At 40.3% G+C, this 23,436-nt stretch overlaps 1 protein-coding gene across 2 annotated transcripts in view; it reads right to left on the bottom strand.

Annotated features, from left to right (window-relative positions):
- IL13RA1 (interleukin 13 receptor subunit alpha 1) overlaps positions 1-23,436 on the bottom strand; it is a 67,143-nt gene that overhangs the window by 32,051 nt on the left and 11,656 nt on the right. For both annotated transcript variants that reach the window (XM_082377342.1, XM_082377341.1), the window contains exons 3-4: positions 22,873-23,011; positions 20,875-20,995 (exon numbers count right to left, since the gene is read on the bottom strand). In XM_082377342.1, coding sequence (XP_082233468.1) covers positions 20,875-20,995; positions 22,873-23,011 — 260 coding nt within the window. The remainder of the gene's footprint in view (positions 1-20,874; positions 20,996-22,872; positions 23,012-23,436) is intronic.

The following is a 23,436-nucleotide window of genomic DNA, read 5'->3' as shown; positions in this document are numbered from 1 at the left end:
ATAAGACAACCTTCTGCATTATTTTTAACCAGATATTCAAGAAACAAAGGTAGAAGTTTATTTGTTTGGTTGTTTTTAAATGACTGAAGATGTCCATGAAAAGCCATATTTGCAAACTGGCAGGGTAGCATTTTTTTAAAGCGCTATTTTATAATGTGGCTCCATTTCATACTCTAGGAAGAAGTGAATGTTCCTTTTTCATGAATTGGTACTTTCAATAGTTATAGAAACTAGAAGGGTCCTGACTCTTTTTCCTCTTCTGTGTGGGAGATGGTATGAGGCCAGGATGAGGAATTTTATGCTCCCTGAAAATGCCTCATCTGCTCAATCCCATGGTTCTCCTCTGGTCCCTCTGCCTGCTCCTTCCTTGTTTTCTTGGCTTGCTCCTCTCCTTTCTCCTATTCTCAGAGGATTCACATCTGGTCCTCAGCCCGCTTATATCCCTCTCTATTTCTTACTCCCTCATCCACTCAGCCGTTTATCACTTCCACCCCTTGACTAGAATTTCTGCACTGAGGATTCCTAATCCTGACTTCTCGCCTTGGAGCTAGTCCCAGATTTCTAACTGCTCCACTTGAGTGTTCCACTCACCTCAAATTCAACAGCCAAAACAGATGCCCCCTCTTCCCTGCCAAACTGCCTTTTCTTCTAACTGTCCCAGTTTCCATCAGTCAGAACTCAGTTTCTCTGGGCTCCTCGATTAGAGCCTTTGAAATCACCTCTCCTCACTTTCCCTGTATTCTATCACCAAATTTTGTTACTTCTTCCTTTGCAAAGCTTCTGGGATTCTCTCCTATGATAGTCCCCTCACCCTGTTTCATGTCCTAATCACTTGAGGCTTCATGGCTTCTCCAGACTGACCTCTCTGACTTTATTAGTGTCCTCCAACCAGTGCCAGATCAATGTTCCAGAACACAATAGCTTTCTCAGTGTCTTACTCCACTGTGTGGCTCTAAATGCTGGTATCTTCTTTACCATTTCAAAAAACCTCTACATATACCTTTCCCCAATGATCATCTAGCACAGCGCAGGCAGACAATGTGCTCATTACACTTTTTTGTCTAGGCTATCAAAGGACTCTGTTTTATAGTAACTGGCAGAAGACACAGAGTCAAGCCTTACATTATCAGTCACAAGGGGAGGAGTGCAAAGGTTCTGCAGAAAAGGAAGACAATTTAGAAAATGAACTAAGAGTAAAGAGTCCCAAACCCTTCACCTGTTTACTTCAGAATCATCTGTGCTCATTTTAAAATTTCAGATGCCTCAAACCCTCTCCCAGAGAACACTACTTAGAAGGTTTTGTCCAGGGCCTAGGAATAAGCATTTTGACAGCAATTCTCCAGGGGATTGTGCTGCAAAATCCAGTCTTATAAAACTCAGATCTTTCCCATAAATACAGTCAATTGATCTTTGACAAAGGAGCAAAGGCAAGACATTGGAGCAAAGATAGTCTCTTCAACAAATGGTGCTGGAACAACTGGACATCCACATGCAAAAAAAATGAATCTAGTCACAGACCTTACACTATTCACAAAACTAAACTCACAATGGATCACAGACCTAAATGTAAAATGCAAAACTATAAACCTCCTAGGAGATAACACAGGAGAAAAGCTAGACAACCTTGGGTATGGTGATGACTTTTTAGATATAACATCAAAGGCATGATCTTTAAAAGAAATAATTGATAAGCTGAATTCCATTAAAATTAAAACTTCTGCAAAAGATAATACCAAGTGAATAAGGAAACAAGGCACACACTGGGAGAAGATATTTGCAAAAGACACATCTGATAAAGGACTGTTATCCAAAATATACAAAGAACTCTTAAAACTCAACAATAAAACAAACAACCCAACTAAAAAACGGGCCAAAGATCTTCACAGACACTCCACCAAAGAAGATATATGGATGGCAAATAAGCATATGAAAAGATGTTCCACATCATATGTCATCAGAGAAATGCAAATTAAAGCAACAAGATACCACTACACACCAATTAGAATGCCCATAATCCAGAACACCAACAACACCAAATGCTGACGAGGATGTGGAGCAGCAGGAACTCTCATTCACTGCTGGTGGGAATACAAAATGGTACAGCCACTTTGGAAGGCAGTTTGGCAGTTTCTTACAAAACTAAACATATTCTTACCATATGATCAGCAATCGTGCTCTTTGGTATTTACCTAAAGGAGTTGAAAATTTATGTGCACATGAAAACCTGCATATAGATGTTTAAAGCAGCTTTATTCATCATTGCCAAAGCTTGGAAGCAACCAAGATGTCCTTCAGTAGGCAAATGGATAAATAAAGTGTGGTATATCCAGACAACAAAATATTATTTAGCCTTAAAAAGAAATGAGTTATCAAGCTCTGAAAAGACATAGAGGAACCTTAAATGCATATTACTAAGTGAAAGAAGCCAATCTGAAAATGCTACATACTGTATGATTCCAACTATACAACATCCTGGAAAAAGTGAAACCATGGAGAATAAAAAAATCAGTGGTTGCCAGGGGTTGGGGTAGGGGAGAGATGAATTGGTGGAACACAGAAGATTTTTAGGGCAATGAAAATACTCTGTATGATATTATAATGATGGATATATGTCATACATTTGTCCAAACCCATGAATGTAGAACACCAAGAGTGAGCCCTAATGTAAACTATGGACTTTGGGTGATTATGATGTATCGATGTAGCTTCATCAATTGTAACAAATGTACTATTGGTGGGGAATGTCGATAACAGGGGAGGCTATTAATTGTGGGGGCAGTGGGTATATGGAAAATCTCTGTACCTTCCTCTCACTTTTGTTGTAAACCTAGAGCTGTTCTAAATAATGTCGTTTTTGAAAAAGAAAACAAAAATTCAGATCTAATGTATTTAGTTCTTCAAAAGCTGTGCAAAGAAATGCTTCAATATAGAAAGTGACCTTGTCCCTTAAGAGATAGTACATAAGATTTTTCTTGTGGTTGTAGGCCCCTGTGGTTCATGAATGAAACAGTTTTTTAAAAGCTTAGTTACAGCCATGACTAGTTTTTAGATCAGACAGGTATGAAATGTTTTCCACCCACAGCCAAAAATAAAAAACTGAAGAAACTTATGATACTATTTTTACATAACTGAAGAAAACTATGTAGAAAGTAAAATTTTTTTCAATAATGAAAGGAACTCCTCTAATGGGTAACCTTTGAGATTCCTTTTCCATTTTTGTACCCTGAATATTTCATATATGCTCATGGACCCCAGATATGAAATTTAAAAAAAAATTTTGTTGCTCTTTAGAAAAAAAATAGCGAAAGGAAAAATATCGGTTTTGAATGGACAACTTTCGAAATTTTGTGAAAGATTAGATGATAACCTAAGATAGGAGGCATTCAAGTGCTTCCTGTTAAAAATCAAACACTGGAATCCACAGAATCATACTGTAGACATAAGGAGGAAATGGACAAATTAAAGACTATTTCCCCACTCTGAAGATGATTAATATGGTAAGAAATTCCCGAAAATTCATTGGCATGGCTAGTCTGTAGCTATTAAGGTCAGGCTCCCTTCAGTGCCAGACTATCCCTGCAGGACTGCAAGTCATTGCCCCGGGGCTTCAAAATGACTCCGCCTTTTCTGACTGGTGATTAGGGAAACAGTCTCCGGCAGTTTGTTTGACAAGATTTAAACTGGTACCTAAACCAATTCTGAGTGCTTGATTATGAATGAGCCACGTGTCTTTCTTTTGTTGTTTTGATTGGAAAGGATCTCTCTAGGGGAGAGCAGGGAGGAAGAGGTATGGGCTAGGCGCTAATTATGCGAGGTTGGGCAAGAGGCCAGCTATGTGTACTGGCTACATCTGCAAGGGAGTGGGGATGAATAATAAAAAACAATATAGCCACCATGTATTGCGTGCTTACTCTATAAATGTTAGCAGTTAGGCACAACTCCCAACACTCTTCATATAACAGCCCTCACATCCTTAAGAAGTAGCACTATTATTACTACCCCCATTTTACAGATTACAAAACTGAGGCTCAGAGAGAAGTGACTTGCCCCAAATCAAACTGCTAGTAAGAAAGAGAGCCAGGATTTGAACCCGGGCAGTGTGGCTCCAGAAACAAATAAGCTGCGGGGTAGTAAGGGCAAAAGATACAGAATTTATACCAGTACTGTCCAACAACGTTTTCTGGGATTATGGAAACGTCTGAGATCCGTGCTGTCTGATACAGGAGCCACTAGCCATATGTGAAATTAGCTACTAAGACTGAGCAACTGAAGTTTTAATACGATTTAATTTTAATTAATTTAAATTAAAACATAAACAGTCATGTGTGACTAGTGGCCCTTGTATTGGCCAGCACAGGTCTATGTTACAGTAAGAGTCCATCCACGCTGATGACCAACTCTGGGAACATGTATGACAAGAAGTGGTATTACTGATGCCTGCCCCCCCCACCCCAGGTGCCAGCGAACCCCCACTCTCTGAGGATGGCTTCTTGCGCCACCTCCCATGGTTGTAGATTATCCCCTGCACCAAGGCATGAACTAAGGGCTGAAAGCCAGCCCGAGCACCATCTGCTGTCAGCTTTGGCAAGACGCTGCATCAGCCCAGAACGCTTCAGCCCAGAGGAAGAAGAATGCCTTTCTACTTGGTCGGGCCAGTTTTTTGTAATTTATTCATCAAGAGGGGATACTGGAGAGAAAGCTTCAAGAAGGCGGAGGAGTAAGCCGTGGAGATCACCTTCCTCCCCACAAATACATCAGAAGTACATCTACATGTGGAACAACTCCTACAGAACACCTACTGAACGCTGGCAGAAGACCTCAGACTTCCCAAAAGGCAAGAAACTCCCCACGTACCTGGGTAGGGCAAAAGAAAAAAGAGAGACAAAAGAATAGGGATGGGACCTGCACCTCTGGGAGGGAGCTGTGAAGGAGGAAAGGTTTCCACACACTAGGAAGCCCCTTCACTGGCGGAGATGGCGGGTAGGCAGGGGGGAAGCTTCGGAGCCATGGAGGAGAGCGCAGCAACAGGGGTGCGGAGGGCAAAGCAGAGAGATTCCCGCACAGAGGATCGGTGCCGACCAGCACTCACCAGGCCGAGAGGCTTGTCTGCTCACCCGCCAGGGCGGGCGGGGGCTGGGAACTGAGGCTCGGGCTTTGGAGGTCAGACCACAGGGAGAGGACTGGGGTTGGCAGCGTGAATACAGCCTGAAGGGGGCTAGTGCACCACAGCTAGCCGGGAGGGAGTCTGTGAAAAAGTCTGGAACTGCCTAAGAGGCAAGAGACCATTGTTTTGGGGTGCGCGAGGAGAGGGGATTCAGAGCACCGCCTAAATGAGCTCCAGAGACAGCGCGAGCCGCAGCTATCAGCGCGGACCCCAGAGATGGGCATGAGATGCTAAGGCTGCTGCTGCAGACACCAAGAAGCCTGTGTGCAAGCCCAGGTCACTATCCACACCTCCCCTCCCGGGAGCCTGTGCAGCCCGCCACTGCCAGGGTCCCGTGATCCAGGGACAACTTCCCTGTGAGATCACGTGGCATACCCCAGGCTGGTGCAACGTCACGCCGGCCTCTGCCGCTGCAGGCACGCCCCGCATCCGTACCCCTCCCTCTCCCCGGCCTGAGTGAGCCAGAGCCCCCGAATCAGCTGCTCCTTTAGCCCCATCCTGTGTGAACGAAGAACAGATGCCCTCAGGCGACCTACATGCAGAGGCGGGTCCAAATCCAAAGCTGAACCCCAGGAGCTGTGCGGACAAAGAAGAGAAAGGGAAATCTCTCCCAGCAGCCTCAGGAGCAGTGGATTAAATCTCCACAATCAACTTGATGCACCCTGCATCTGTGGAATACCTGAATAGACAGCAAATCATCCCAAAATTGAGGCGGTGGACTCTGGGAGCAACTGTAGACTAGGGGTTTGCTATCTGCATCTAATTTGTTTCAGGTTTTATGTTTATCTTACTTTAGTATTTAGAGCTTATTATCACTGGTAGATTTGTTTATTGATTTGGTTGCTCTCTTCCTTTTTTTTAACATATATATATATTTTTTTCCTTTTTCTCCTTTTGTGGGTGTCTGTGTGTATGCTTCTTTGTGTGATTTTTGTCTGTATAGCTTTGCTTTTACCATTTGTCCTGGGGTTCTGTCTGTCCATTTTTTTTTTTGTATAGTTTTTCACACTTGTTATCATTGGTGGATTTGTTTCTTGGTTTGGTTGCTCTCTTCTCTCTTTCTTTCTTCTTTTTATTACTTGTATATTTTTAATAATATATTTTAAATTTTTTATTTCAATAACTTTATTTTATTTTATTTTTCTTTCTTTCTTTTTCTCCCTTTTCTTCTGAGCCGTGTGGCTGACAGGGTCTTGGTGCTCCGGCCGGGTATCAGGCCTGTGCCTCTGAGGTGGGAGAGCCAAGTTCAGGACATTGGTCCACCAGAAACTTCCCGGCCCCACGTTATATCAAATGGCAAAAGCTCTCCCAGAGACCTCCATCTCAACGCTAAGACCCAGCTCCACCCAACGACCAGCAAGCTACAGTGCTGGACACCCTATGCCAAACAACTAGCAAGACAGGAACACAGCCACACCCATTAGCACAGAGGCTGCCTAAAATCATAATAAGGTCACAGACATCCCAAAACACACCACCGGATGCGGTCCTGCTCTCACCAGAAAGACAAGATCCAGCCTCATCCACCAGAACCTAGGCACCAGTCCCCTCCACCAGGAAGCCTACACAACCCACTGAACCAACCTCACCCACTGCGGGCAGACACCAAAAACAACGGGAACTACGAACCTGCAGCCTGCGAAAAGGAGACCCCAAACACAGTAAGTTAAGCAAAATGAGAAGACAGAGAAATACACAACAGATGAAGGAGCAAGGTAAAAATCCACCAGACCAAACAAATGAAGAGGAAATAGGCAGTCTACCTGAAAAACAATTCAGAGTAATGATAGTAAAGATGATCCAAAATCTTGGAAATATAATAGAGAAAATACAAGAAACATTTAACAAGGACCTAGAAGAACTAAAGAACAAACAAACAATGATGAACAACACAATAAATGAAATTAAAAATTCTCTAGAAGGAATCAATAGCAGAATAACTGAGGCAGAAGAACAGATAGGTGACCTGGAAGACAAAATAGTGGAAATAACTACCTCAGAGCAGAATAAAGAAAAAAGAATGAAAAGAATTGAGGACAGTCTCAGAGACTTCTGGGACAACATTAAACACACCAACATTCGAATTATAAGGGTCCCAGAAGAACAAGAGAAAAAAAAAAGGGACTGAGACAATATTTGAAGAGATTATAGTTGAAAACTTCCCTAATATGGGAAAGGAAATAGTTAATCAAGTCCAGGAAGCACAGAGAGTCCCATACAGGATAAATCCAAGGAGAAACACGCCAAGACACATATTAATCAAACTATCAAAAATTAAATACAAAGAAAAAATATTAAAAGCAGCAAAGGAAAAACAACGAATAACATACAAGGGAATCCCCATAAGGTTAACAGCTGATCTTTCAGGAGAAACTGTGCAAGCCAGAAGGGAGTGGCAGGACATATTTAAAATGATGAAAGAGAAAAACTTACAACCAAGATTACTCTCCCCAGCAAGGATATCATTCAGATTCGATGGAGAAATTAAAACCTTTACAGACAAGCAAAAGCTAAGAGAATTCAGCACCAACAAACCAGCTTTACAACAAATGCTAAAGGAACTTCTCTAGGCAGGAAACACAAGAGAAGGAAAAAACCTACAATAACAAACCCAAAACATTTAAGAAAACGGTAATAGGAACACACATATCGATAACTACCTTAAATTTAAATGGATTAAATGATCCAACCAAAAGACACAGACTGCCTGAATGGATACAAAAACAAGACCTGTACATATGCTGTCTACAGGAGACCCACTTCAGACCTAGGGACATATACAGACTGAAAGTGAGGGGATGGAAAAAGATATTCCATGCAAATGGAAATCAAAAGAAAGTTGGAGTAGCAATTCTCACATCAGAGAAAATAGACTTTATTTTCACCACTGAGTATGACAAATACAACTATAAGAGACAAAGAAGGACATTACAGAATGATCAAGAGATCAATCCAAGAAGAACATATAACAATTGTAAATATTTATGCACCCAACATAGGAGCATCTCAATACATAAGGCAAATGCTAACAGACATAAAAGGGGAAATCTACAGTAACACAATCAGAGTAGGGGACTTTAACCCCCCACTTTCACCAATGGACAGATCATCCAAAATGAAAATAAATAAGGAAACACAAGCTTTAAATGATACATTAAACAAGATGGACCTAATTGATATTTATAGGACATTCCATCCAAAAACAACAGAATACACTTTCTTCTCAAGTGCTCATGGAACATTCTCCAGGATAGATCATATCTTGGGTGACAAATCAAGCCTTGGTAAATTTAAGACAACTGAAGTTGTATCAAGTATCTTTTCTGACCATAATGCTATGAGACTAGATATCAATTACAGGAAAAAAAAAATCTGTGAAAAATACAAACACATGAATGCTAAACAATACACTACTAAAAAACCAAGAGATCACTGAAGAAATCAAAGAGGGAATCAAAAAATACCTAGAAACAAATGACAATGAAAACACGACGACCCAAAACCTATGGGATACAGCAAAAGCAGTTCTAAGAGGGACGTTTATAACAATACAATCCTACCTCAAGAAACAAGAAATATCTCAAATGAACAACCTAACGTTAGACCTAAAGCAATTAGAGAAAGCAGAACAAAAAAAACCCCAAGTTAGCAGAAGGAAAGAAACCATAAATATCAGATCAGAAATAAATGAAAAAGAAATGAAGGAAACGATAGCAAAGATCAATAAAACTAAAAGCTGGTTCTTTGAGAAGATAAACAAAATTGATAAACCATTAGCCAGACTCATCAAGAAAAAAGGGAGAAGACTCAAATCAATAGAATTAGAAATGAAAAAGGAGAAGTAACAACTGACACTGCAGAAATACAAAGGGTTCATGAGAGATTACTGCAAGCAACTCTATGCCAATAAAATGCACAACCTGGAAGAAATGGACAAATTCTTAGAAAAGCACAACCTTCTGAGAGTGAACCAGGAAGAAATAGAAAATATAAACAGACCAATCACACTCACTGAAATTGAACCTGTGATTAAAAATCTTCCAACAAACAAAAGCCCAGGACCAGATGGCTTCACAAGCGAATTCTAACAAGCATTTAGAGAAGACCTAACACCTATCCTTCTCAAACTCTTCCTAAATATAGCAGAGGGAGGAACACTCCCAAACTCATTCTACAAGGCCACCATTACCCTGATACCAAAACCAGACAAAGACGTCACAAAGAAAGAAAACTACAGGCCAATATCACTGATGAACATAGATGCAAAAATCCTCAACAAAATACTAGCAAACAGAATCCAACAGCACATTAAAAGGATCATACACCATGATCAAGTGGGGTTTATCCCAGGAATGCAAGGATTCTTCAATATATGCAAATCAATCAACGTGATACACCATATTAACAAACTGAAGGAGAAAAACCATATGATCATCTCAATAGATGCAGAAAAAGCTTTTGACAAAATTCAACACCCATTTATGATAAAAACTCTCCAGAAAGTAGGCACAGAGGGAACTTACCTCAACATAATAAAGGCCATATATGACAAACCTACAGGCAACATCATACTCAATGCTGAAAAATTGAAACCATTTCCACTAAGATCAGGAACAAGACAAGATTGCCCACTCTCACCACTATTATTCAACATAGTTTTGGAAGTTTTAGTCACAGCAACCAGAGAAGAAAAAAAAATAAAAGGAATCCAAATCAGAAAAGAAGAAGTAAAAGTGTCACTGTTTGCAGATGACATGATACTATACATAGAGAATCCCAAAGATGCTACCAGAAAACTACTAAAGCTAATCAATGAATTTGGTAAAGTAGCAGGATATAAAATTAATGCACAGAAATCTCTTGCATTCCTATACACTAATGATGAAAAATCTGAAAGAGAAATTATGGAAACACTCTCATTTACCATGGCAACAAGAAGAATAAAATACCTAGGACTAAACCTACCTAAGGAGACAAAAGACCTGTATGCAGAAAAGTATAAGACACTGATGAAAGAAATTAAAGATGATACAAACAGATTCAGAGATATACCATGTTCTTGGATTAGAAGAATCAACACTGTGAAAATGACTATACTGCCCAAAGCAATGTACAGATTCAATGCAACCCCTATCAAACTACCAATGGCATTTTTCACAGAACTAGAACAAAAAATTTTACAATTTGTATGGAAACACAAAAGACCCCAAATAGCCAAAGCAATCTTGAGGGAGAAAGACGGAGCTGGAGGAATCAGGCTCCCTGACTTCAGACTATACTACAAAGCTACAGTCATCAAGATAGTATGGTACTGGCACAAAAACAGAAATAATAGATCAATGGAACAGGATAGAAAGCCCAGAGATAAATGCACACACATAGGGTCACCTTATCTTGGATAAAGGAGGCAAGCATATACAGTGGAGAAAAGACAGCCTCTTCAATAAGTGGTGCTGGGAAAACTGGACAGCTACATGTAAAAGAATGAAATTAGAACACTCCCTAACACCATACACAAAAAATAAACTCAAAATGGATTAAAGACCTAAATGTAAGGCCAGACACTATAAAACTCTTAGAGGAAAACACAGGCAGAACACTGTATGACCTAAATCACAGCAAGATCCTTTTTGACCCACCTCCTAGAGAAATGGAAATAAAAACAAAAATAAACAAATGGGACCTAATGAAGCTTAAAAGCTTTTGCACAGCAAAGGAAACCATAAACAAGATGAAAAGACAACCTTCAGAATGGGAGAAAATATTTGCAAATGAAGTAACTGACAAAGGATTAATCTCCAAAATTTCCAAGCAACTCATGCAGCTCAATATCAAAAAAACAAACAACCCAATCCAAAAATGGGCAGAAGACCTAAATAGACATTTCTCCAAAGAAAATATAGATTGCCAACAAACACATGAAAGAATGCTCAACATCACTAATCATTAGAGAAATGCAAATCAAAACCACAATGAGGTATCACCTCACACCAGTCAGAATGGCCATCATCAAAAAGTCTACAGAAAATAAATGCTGGAGAGCGTGTGGAGAAAAGGGAACCCTCTTGCACTGTTGGTGGGAATGTAAATTGATACAGCCACTATGGAGAACAGTATGGAGGTTCCTCAAAAAACGAAAAATAGAACTAATATATGACCCAGCAATCCCACTACTGGGCATATACCCTGAGAAAACCATAATTCAAGAAGAGTCATGTACCACAATGTTCATTGCAGCTCTATTTACAATAGCCAGGACATGGAAGCAACTTAAGTGTCCATCAACAGATGAATGGATAAAGAAGATGTGGCACATATATACAATGGAATATTACTCAGCCATAAAAATAAACGAAATTGAGTTATTTGTAATGAGGTGGATGGACCTAGAGACTGTCATACAGAGTGAGGTAAGCAGAAAGAGAAAAACAAATACTGTATGCTAACACATATATATGGAATCTTCAAAAAAAAAAAAAGGTTCTGAAGAACCTAGGGGCAAGACAGGAATAAAGATGCAGATGTAGAGAATGGACTTGAGAACACGGGGAGGGGGAAGAGTAAGCTGGGACGAAGTGAGAGAGTGGCATGGACTTATATACACTACCAAATGTAAAATAGATAGCTAGTGGGAAGCAGCCACATAGCACAGGGAGATCAGCTCGGTGCTCTGTGACGACCTAGAGGGGTGGGATAGGGAGGGTGGGAGGGAGACACAAGAGGGAGGAGATATGGGGATATATGTATACATATAGCTGATTCATTTTGTTATAAAGCAGAAACTAACACACCATTGTAAAGCAATTATACTCCAATAAAGATGTAAAAAAAAAAAAAAGCCTATAGTAACAGCTTTCTCCAGACTTCACCACAACATAATCAGGGCCAGGCTACTCCTTTTAAGGTTTAGTTCTCAGTCCCTTTCACTAGCAGTTCTTTCGGGAGGCAGATGTGCTGAATCCTCCTCTGTTTTTATTCATGAACTATAATGCTCTTGAGTTGTTTATCCCTCCCTTCTAAGTCCTCACCCCAGTCCTGAATGTTGTCTAACTTTGGATCCTACCAAACATTCAAAACCTATTTATGGAACACCTACCATGTATCAGGCACAGGGGGAAACAAGACACAGCCCTTGCTCTCAAGGGAGATGGCAGTCTGGGGAGGGTGACCACTAAGTAAACAGGAAATGCAACACAATGTGCTGAGTATTATGACACAGGAAGGTGCAGGGTACCGTGGTACATGATGACTGGGCACATATCTAGGCTTGAGAGGTCAAGGAAGGCTTTCTGGAAGGGAAGTGATGTCTGAGCTAAGAAGGACAAATAAGGGGCATCCAGGTGCAAGGGCAAGGCTTGAGCTGTGAGGGAACGCAGAGTGCTTCCGCTATTCTGGCTGAACGTTCGGTTTGGCTGCCACTCTTCTGTTTGAGTGTTTGAAGAGCGACTTTGAGGAACTGGAAGAAGTTCAGTGTGGGCTGGGAGGTAGGTGCAAGAGGGGTGGGGGTACATGGGGGAGACGAGACTGACGCTACAGAGATGGGCAGGAGCTGGAGCACAAAAGGCTTTGTTGGTCACACTGGTGAGTTTGGACTTTATCCTGCAGCCACCAGGGAGCCACTGAAGGGCTTTAAGTAAAGGAGAAACAACAGGTACCATAAGCGGGCAAGTGAAACTGCAAAACCTCAAGTGAGAATGATCTGTCCTGAGGGGTGGGGGGGACTGAACTGCACAATCTCAGTCTGGCTTCGCCTCCAGTGCTTCTCAATTTGGCCGGGAGCACCTCTGGGGACAGGGGAGGAGAGTGAATGCTAACCCCCTGGCAACTTGGGAGGTTTTTGTTAAAAAATTCATGTGATATTTTTATACTATAAGCATACTTTTTTTGTACAGAGTGTTCATTCTTGAATAAAGTAAGTTCAATGTTGGCTTGTAGATAATAAAGTATTTGATTTTGATTCAATAAATGTTTCTCAATCCTGAAAAGAAAAATTCATGTGGTTGTTTTGCATTCTATTGCATGATATAGCCATGAGTGTTTTCATATACCAAAAATACTTTACAGCAAGTCATCAGGCAAAATGGACATTCCAGGACAAGGCCATGTTTATCCTATAGCTTCAGAAGTCTTGGACGAGGCCTTCCACCCCCCACTCTCTCAGAAACAGTCTGAAGGAGCGATAAACAGGGGGACAAGGGCACGTGCAGGGCAGACTGCCAACACTAGATCTCCTGCTTCCCCACATGGAATCACACAGACTAAATGCCTGCCGTCCTCAGACCACTCTTGCCCGGTGCCACCTCCAGCCTCGGAGACTCCTCCCCATCCAGGCAGTCCACCCCCTTCATCAAAGCCTTTCAGCTTCACTCCGCCACCACCCCAAGCTCCACTGTCCCACCCCAAGCTCCACCGTCACTTCTGGAAGCCTCCATCATGCACTCTTATTTCTATATAGGCAATTGTGCCCAGTGCTGTCTCCTCCACATTTGAAGCTTTAGGAGTGAAGAGACATGTTTCTTATCTCTGCTGCCCATTCAGTGCTTTACCCACAATGTGTGCTAAAGTTTTACTGAATTGAATTGATTAGCCTGGTCCTTTCTTCCTTGTTCTGTTGTTAATAATTCTAGGCTCTAGAGAGGGCAGACAGCAGAAGCAAGAAGAACTACAATCCTGCAGCCTGTGGAACAAAAACCACATTCACAGAAAGATAGACAAGATGAAAAGGCAGAGGGCTATGTACCAGATGAAGGAACAAGACAAAACCCCAGAAAAACAACTAAATGAAGTGGAGATAGGCAACCTTCCAGAAAAAGAATTCAGAATAATGATAGTGAAGATGATCCAGGACCTCGGAAAAAGAATAGAGGCAAAGATCGAGAAGATGCAAGAAATGTTTAATAAAGACCTAGAAGAACTAAAGAACAAACAAATAGAGATGAACAATACAATAACTGAAATGAAAACTACACTAGAAGGAATCAAGAGCAGAATAACTGAGGCAGAAGAACGGATAAGTGACCTGGAAGACAGAATGGTGGAACTCACTGCTGCGGAACAGAATAAAGAAAAAAGAATGAAAAGAAATGAAGACAGCCTAAGAGACCTCTGGAACAACATTAAACACAACAACATTTGTATTATAGGGGTCCCAGAAGGAGAAGAGAGAGAGAAAGGACCAGAGAAAATATTTGAAGAGATTAGAGTCGAAAACTTCCCTAACATGGGAAAGGAAATAGCCACCCAAGTCCAGGAAGCGCAGACAGTCCCATACAGGATAAACCCAAGGAGAAACACGCCAAGACACATACTAATCAACTTGGTAAAAATTAAAGACAAAGAAAAATTATTGAAAGCAGCAAGGGAAAAATGACAAATAACATACAAGGGAACTCCCATAAGGTTAACAGCTGATTTCTCAACAGAAACTCTACAAGCCAGAAGGGAGTGGCATGATATACTTAAAGTGATGAAAGGGAAGAACCTACAACCAAGATTACTCTACCCAGCAAGGATCTCATTCAGATTTGATGGAGAAATCAAAAGCTTTACAGACAAGCAAAAGCAAAAAGAATTCAGCACCAACAAACCAGCTCTACAACAAATGCTAAAGGAACTTCTCTAGGCAGGAGACACAAGACAAGAAAAGGACCTACAATAACAAACCCAAAACAATTAAGAAAATGGTCAGAGGAACATACATATCGATAATTACCTTAAACGTGAATGGATTAAATGCTCCAACCAAAAGACACAGGCTTGCTGAATGGATACAAAAACAAGACCCATATGTATGCTGTCTACAAGACACCCACTTCAGACCTAGGGACACATACAGACTGAAAGTGAGGGGATGGAAAAAGATATTCCATGCAAATGGAAATCAAAAGAAAGCTGGACTAGCAATACTCATATCAGATATAATAGACTTTAAAATAAAGAATGTTCCAAGAGACAAGGAAGGACACTACATAATGATCAAGGGATCAATCCAAGAAAAAGATATAACAATTATAAATATATATGCACCCAACATAGGAGCACCTCAACACATAAGGCAACTGCTAACAGCTATAAAAGAGGGAATCGACAGTAACACAGAAATAGTGGGGGACTTTAACACCTCACTTACACCAATGGACAGATCATCCAAAATGAAAATAAAAAAAGAAACAGAAGCTTTAAATGACACAATAGACCAGATAGATTTAATTGATATTTATAGGACATGCCATCCAAAAACAGCAGATTACACTTTCTTCTCAAGTGCGCATGGAACATTCTCCAGGATAGATCACATCTTGGGTCACAAATCAAGCCTCAGTAAACTTAAGAAACTTGAAATCATATCAAGCATCTTTTCTGATCACAACGCTCTGAGATAAGAAATGAATTACAGGGAAAAAAACGTAAAAGAAACAAACACATGGAAGTTAAACAATACGTTACTAAATAACCAAGAGATCACTGAAGAAATCAAAGAGGAAATTAAAAAATACCTGGAGACAAATGACAATGAAAACACGACAATCCAAAACCTATGGGATGCAGCAAAAGCAGTTCTAAGAGGGAAATTTATAGCTATACAAGCCTACCTCAAGAAACAAGAAAAATCTCAAATAAACAATCTAACCTTACACCTAAAGGAACTAGAGAAAGAAGAACAAACAAACCCCAGAGTTAGCAGAAGGAAAGAAATCATCAAGATCAGAGCAGAAATAAATGAAATAGAAACAAAGAAAACAATAGCAAAGATCAATAAAACTAAAAGCTGGTGCTTTGAGAGGATAAACAAAATTGATAAACCATTAGCCAGACTCATCAAGAAAAAGAGGGAGAGGACTCAAATCAATAAAATGAGAAATGAAGAAGGGTAAGTTACAACAGACACCGCAGAAATACAAAGCATCCTAAGAGACTACTACAAGCAACTCTATGCCAATAAAATGGAAGAAATGGACAAATTCTTAGAAAGGTATAACCTTTCAAGACTGAACCAGGAAGAAATAGAAAATATGAACAGACCAATCACAAGTAATGAAATTGAAACTGTGATTAAAACTCTTCCAACAAACAAAAGTCCAGGACCGGATGGCTTCACAGGTGAATTCTATCAAACATTTAGAGAAGAGCTAACACCCATCCTTCTCAAACTTTTCCAAAATATTGCAGAGGGAAGAACACTCCCAAACTCCTTCTATGAGGCCACCATCACCCTGATACCAAAACCAGAAAAAGATACTACAAAAAAAGAAAATTACAGACCAATATCACTGATGAATATAGACGCAAAAATCCTCAACAAAATACTAGCAAACAGAATCCAACAACACATTAAAAGGATCATACACCACGATCAAGTGGGATTTATCCCAGGGATGCAAGGATTCTTAAATATACGCAAATCAATCAATGTGATGCATCATATTAACAAATTGAGGAATAAAAACCATATGATCATCTCAATAGATACAGAAAAAGCTTTTGACAAAATTCAACACCCATTTATGATAAAAACTCTACAGAAAGTGGGCATAGAGGGAACCTACCTCAACATAATAAAGGCCATATACGACAAACCCACAGCAAACATCATTCTCAATGGTGAAAAACTGAAAGCATTTCCTCTAAGATCAGGAACAAGACAAGGTTGTCCACTCTCACCACTATTATTCAACATAGTTTTGGAAGTCCTAGCCACGGCAATCAGAGAAGAAAAAGAAATAAAAGGAATACAAAGTGGAAAAGAAGAAGCAAAACTGTCACTGTTTGCAGATGACATGATACTATACATAGAGAATCCTAAAGATGCCACCAGAAAACTACTAGAGCTAATCAATGAATTTGGTAAAGTTGCAGGATACAAAATTAATGCACAGAAATCTCTTGCATTCCTATACACTAATGATGAAACATCTGAAAGAGAAATTAAGGAAACACTCCCATTTACCATTGCAACAAAAAGAATAAAATACCTAGGAATAAACCTACCTAGGGAGACAAAAGACCTGTATGCAGAAAACTATAAGACACTGATGAAAGAAATTAAAGATGATACCAACAGATGGAGAGATATACCATGCTCTTGGATTGGAAGAATCAATACTGTGAAAATGACTATACTACCCAAAGCAATGTACAGATTCAATGCAATCCCTATCAAATTACCAATGGCATTTTTTACAGAACTAGAACAAAAAAATCTTAAAATTTGTATGGAGACACAAAAGACCCCGAATAGCCAAAGCAGTCTTGAGGGAAAAGAACGGAGCTGGAGGAATCAGACTCCCTGACTTCAGATTATACTATAAAGCTACAGTAATCAAGACAATATGGTACTGGCACAAAAACAGAAACACACATCAATGGAACGGGATAGAAAGCCCAGAGATAAACCCACGCACCTATGGTCAACTAATCTATGACAAAGGAGGCAAGGATATACATGGAGAAAAACAGTCTCTTCAATAAGTGGTGCTGGGAAAACTGGACAGCTACATGTAAAAGAATGAAATTAGAACACTCCCTAACACCATACACAAAAATAAACTCAAAATGGATTAGGAACCTAAATGTAAGACCAGACACTATAAAACTCTTAGAAGAAAACATAGGAAGAACACTCTTTGACATAAATCACAGCAAGATGTTTTTCGATTCACCTCCTAGAGTAATGGAAATAAAAACAAATATAAACAAATGGGACCTAATGAAACTTCAAAGCTTTTGCACAGCAAAGGAAACCATAAACAAGACGAAAAGACAACCCTCAGAATGGGAGAAAATATTTGCAAACGAATCAACGGACAAAGGATTAATCTCCAAAATATATAAATAGCTCATGCAGCTCAATATTAAAAAAACAAACAACCCAAGCCAAAAATGGGCAGAAGACCTAAATAGACATTTCTCCAAAGAAGACATACTGCTGGCCAAGAAGCACATGAAAATATGCTCAACATCACTAATTATTAGAGAAATGCAAATCAAAACTACAATTAGGTATCACCTCACACCGGTTAGAATGGGCATCATCAGAAAATCTACAAACAACAAATGCTGGAGAGGGTGTAGAGAAAAGGGAACCCTCTTGCACTGTTGGTGGGAATGTAAATTGATACAGCCACTATGGAGAACAGTATGGAGGTTCCTTAAAAAACTAGAAATAGAACTACCATATGACCCAGTAATCCCACTACTGGGCATATACCCAGAGAAAACCATAATTCAAAAAGACACATGCACCCCAATGTTCATTGCAGCACTCTTTACAATAGCCAGGTCATGGAAGCAACCTAAATGCCCATCGACAGACGAATGGATAAAGAAGGTGTGGTACATATATACAATGGAATATTACTCAGCCCTAAAAATGAATGAAATTGGGTCATTTGTTGAGACATGGATGGATCTAGAGACTGTCATACAGAGTGAAGTAAGCCAGAAAAAGAAAAACAAATATTGTATATTAACGCATATATGTGGAACCTAGAAAAATGGTACAGATGAACCGGTTTGCAGGGCAGAAATAGAGACACAGATGTAGGGAGCAAACGTATGGACACCAAGGGGGGAAAGCGGCAGGGGGTGGGGAGTGGTGGTGTGATGAATTGGGCGATTGGGATTGACATGTATACACTAATATGTATAAAATCGATGACTAATAAGAACTTGCTGTTTAAAAAAACAAAATAAAATTCAAAAATTAAAAAAAAATAATTCTAGTCTCTAAAGAAAGGAAATGTTGAAAGATTAATTTAGAAAAGAAAGAAAATTTTAACAAATTTTGTAGATATAGTCACAAACATGAAATGTAAGTTATTTTGTGGGGAACTGAACTACTTTTGAACCCTGGGAATGATTTAAGTTTCCTTTTGAGAGGTAGATACCAATCACTCAGACATTGTTGATGGGAATGTAAAACGAACGGTACAGCCACTCTAGAAAATAGTTTGGCAGGTTTTTTTATAAAACTAGATATGCAATTACCATATGATCCAGCAATTACACTCTAAGGCATTTATTCCAGGGAACTGAAAAGTGATGTTCACATAAAAACCTGAATATGAATATTTATAGTAGTTTTATTCATACTTGCAAAAAATTGGAAACACTCGAGATATCCTTCAGTGAATAAAAGGTTAAACAAACCAATACATCCATATCATGGAACACTACTCAGCAAGAAAAGGGAATGAACTATTGATACACACAACAGCTTGGATGGATCTCCAGGGTATTATGCAGAGGCTAAAAAAGATAAAGTCAGCCTGAGACAGTTATATGCTGTATGATTCCATTCCAGTTACATTCTTTTTTTTTTTAAATTTATTTTTGGCTGTGTTGGGTCTTCGTTTCTGTGCGAGGGCTTTCTCTAGTTGCGGCAAGCGGGGGCCACTCTTCATCGTGGTGCGCGGGCCTCTCACTATCGTGGCCTCTCTTGTTGCGGAGCACAGGCTCCAGATGCGCAGGCTCAGTAGTTGTGGCTCACGGGCCTAGTTGCTCCATGGCATGTGGGATCTTCCCAGACCAGGGCTCGAACCCGTGTCCCCTGCATTAGCAGGCAGATTCTCAACCACTGCGCCACCAGGGAAGCCCTCCAGTTACATTCTTGAAATGACAGAGGTTAGAGACTTGGGGGAGAGGAGTATGGGGAGAGGGTGTGCAGGAGGGAAGTGGGTGTAGCTATAAAAGGACAACTCAAGGGATCCTTGTGGTAATGGAGCTATTCTGTATCTATGCATATGATAAAACTGCATAGACCTGCACACACACACACACACACACACACCCAAATAACTGGACGGAACACCGGTGAAATTTGAATAAGGTCAGTGGACTGTACCAATGTCAATTTTCTGGTTTTGATATTGCACTCTGGTTATAAGAGATGTTACCATTGGAAGAAACTGGGTGAAGGGTAGATGAGATCTCTTTGTATATATTTTTGCAATCTAATTTTGCGGATCTATAATTTTTTTAACATTTTTGTTGGAGTAGAATTGCTTTACAGTGGTGTGTTAGTTCTGCTTTACAACAAAGTGAATCAGCTATATGTATACATATATCCCCATATCCCCTCCCTCTTGCGTCTCCCTCCCACCCTCCCTATCTCACCCCTCTAAGTGGTCACAAAGCACCGAGCTGATCTCCCTGTACTATGCGACTGCTTCCCACTAGCTAGCTATTTTACATCTGGTAGTGTATATATGTCCATATACACACTACCACTCTCTCACTTTGTCCCAGCTTACCCCTCCCCCTCCCCGTGTCCTCAAGTCCATTCTCTAGTAGGTCTGCGTCTTTATTCCCGTCTTGCCCCTAGGTTCTTCATGACCATTTTTTTTTTTAGATTCCATATATATGTGTTAGCATACAATGGAATATTACTGAGCCATAAAAAGAAACGAAACTGAGCTACTTGTAGTGAGGTGGATGGACCTAAGATCTGTCATACAGAGTGAAGTAAGTCAGAAAGAGAAAAACAAATACCGTATGCTAACACATATATATATGGAATCTATAATTATTTTTTAAGAGTTTGTTTTTTTTTTAAATGAGACACCAAAAGCAGATGGCATTTTCCAATGAAGCAATGTGTAGAAAAGAATAGGCTGTTCCGTTTTGGGGTTTGTTTTAACTAGGTTAGGTGCAAAGGTTCCCAACGCGATCACAGTCAGTCCCTCTCCAGTAAGTCTCCCGTGCGTACTCACCAATAGTAGAGAGTGTAGTTAGTGTCAGGATTTGTATTCCTTCCAGGCAGCCAAGCGCACTTCATGTAGCTCAGGTTATACCAAATGCATTGTAGCTCAGTAACAGCGGACTCAGGATCGCCTGGAATATGCAGCCAAGAGTTTAGGACCCTTGTCTCCTTGCCCTGCGAGCTGCCCAGTCACTCTAGGGGCTGGGGGATGGCAAGCGTGTTTCCGGCTGCTTCTCCGGAAAGCTAATCCCTAACCTCTCACCCCATTTGACCCAGAAGGCACCCAGGTGGAAGAAAACCCAAATCTAATTTGTTCACAACTTTCTCTCTTTACTATCACTGAGGGACCCTAACTCCTGTATTCCTAACTGGAGAGAGAGTCTGAAGGTCAAATAATATTTCAGTCATAGGAAATGACTATGGAATTTCCCAAATGAATGTGAAAATATAAACAACCATTATATCTACCTGTCTTTTAAAAAAAACAAGTGTTCTGAGTTATAATTTACCTTGTCTTTTGAGCAATACTGACACACCTTGTTTTAAAAATTAAACAAACCTTCCTCCTGAGGCAATTTGGGGAAAGGTAAGCAAAACGTAACTCTTAGTAGTTGTCTATTGGGGGTTATGGCCTTAGGAGCCCTAAAATCTTGATGATCTGAAATCTCTACCTTTATAAAGCCTTTTAAGTTAAGACTTCACGTCTCTAAGTTAAATGCCTATGTTTAAAATTCAAACCTGTTATCCCTCGTGCTCCTTAAAGGCGTACTGTGCTGAGCCATCACCACCCACCTTTTCGTCATAATACAATTTAGTTTCTTTCAGATTATTAAACTCCTCAAGAAACGAGTATAGGGGAGGTAACTTGCTGTAAACCATGCTCCCAGCCTCCTATCAGTACTGAATTTTATAACTTTACAAATATTACTTCATATACTTTTGATCCGTGCATACAGATAGAGAATGGTCTAGAAAACAAGTCATGTAGTGCTAAGGTTTGGAGGTAGGAGATGGGACCTTGCCCAACCAAAGGGCAACATGGTATGAATAGATAATATGTATCTAGCTTTTACTGTCTGCCAGGCACTGTTCTCAGCACCTCATATGTGCTGATTGATGTAATCCTTTCAACATTCCTGGGAGGTAGGTACTATCATCATCCCTTTTTACAGGTGAGGAAACTGAAGAGAGAAGGGGCTAAGTGATCTGCCTAAGGTCACACAACTAGAAGCTGGCAGAGCTGAGATTTAAACTTGGACATCTGGGCTCTGGTAGCCCTGCTCTTCCTGAGTATATGCTTCTCCCTGCATGTAACATAAGAGCCAGAAGGACACTGGGTGATGGGTGGGAAGGGAGCTGGGGGAGAATGATCAACCTGACTACTTGACAGCTTTTTCTAGGGCTAGTCTTGAGTCAGAGCTGGGCCAGCATGCCCACTTTCCTCTGTTAACATCTTTCCCCAAATATATCCTATATATCAATCTAATCTCTCTATATAATGAGTAAGACACTATCAATATTTTCGTTTGTTTAAGGCACTGGCCTGGGACCTGAAGATCTACAGCAACTCACTCAGTTCCCTTCTTCCTCACAAAACAGATCAGGGTAATAATACACGCCTTGCTCATTTCACCGAATAAGCTTGAGAAGCTCAATTTAGGGGAGAGGCGTATGTGTGTGTGTGCGTGTGTGTGTGTGTGTGTGTGTGTGTGTGTGTGTGTGTGTGTGTGTGTGTGTGTGTGTGTGTGTGTGTGTGTGTGTCACTTTCCAAATTATTAAGTGCTCTATAACTATCAGGCATTGTTATTCAAGTTGTCTGTGAGCACCTCGAAGGCAGAGATGTCCTGACAGTTATTGGTGTGTTCTCAGCATCTAGTACCAGTGCCTGACACTTATTAGACTCAACAAATGTTTGAAAATTAAATGAATTAATGAACACTGAACATAAGCATATGGGTAATTTGGATTTATTCTCTAAATGCCAAGAGACAGTGCTTTTAGCTGTTACCTTCAGGGGGCGAGATGCACTTTTCCACCAAAATGCTAGGCTTCTCACTTTCGTTGGTGCTACACTGGGACCCCACTTGCAGACAAATCCTCTCATTCAGGGGCACTTCTTTTGAACGATAAGTTTCTGGAGCAATTTTCTAGGACAAGGAAATTTAAAAAGGCATTGCAGTAGCAAACACACAGAAATACATTTGTGTAAAGAAAATGGAAAGTTATCAAATGGTATACAGTTCAGTGATTCTCAGCTTCCGGTGATTCTGTTCTCCCATCCCTGGGGGACATTTGTTAATGTCTAAGAACATTTTTAGTTGTCATAACTTGGGAGAGGGCTGCTACTGGCATATACTGGGTAGAGGCCAAGGATGCTGCCAAACATCCTATAATGCACAAGACAGCCTTCCCTCCCCCAACAACAAAAAATTATCCCGCATCAAATGTCCGTAGTGCCACCATTGAGAAACCGTGGTATAGATAAAAGACAGTTTCCCGCATTTTCAATGTATAAACATCATGACATTTACTACAAACCTACCATGCTAACACATCTGTCTAAGAGCAATTT

This window comes from Balaenoptera borealis, assembly GCF_965194805.1.
Source record: "Balaenoptera borealis genome assembly, chromosome: X".
In the NCBI taxonomy this organism is placed as follows: Eukaryota; Metazoa; Chordata; class Mammalia; order Artiodactyla; family Balaenopteridae; genus Balaenoptera; species Balaenoptera borealis.
The sequence above is the reverse complement of the archived record's forward strand: the minus strand, read 5'-3'. Positions and strand labels throughout refer to the sequence as shown.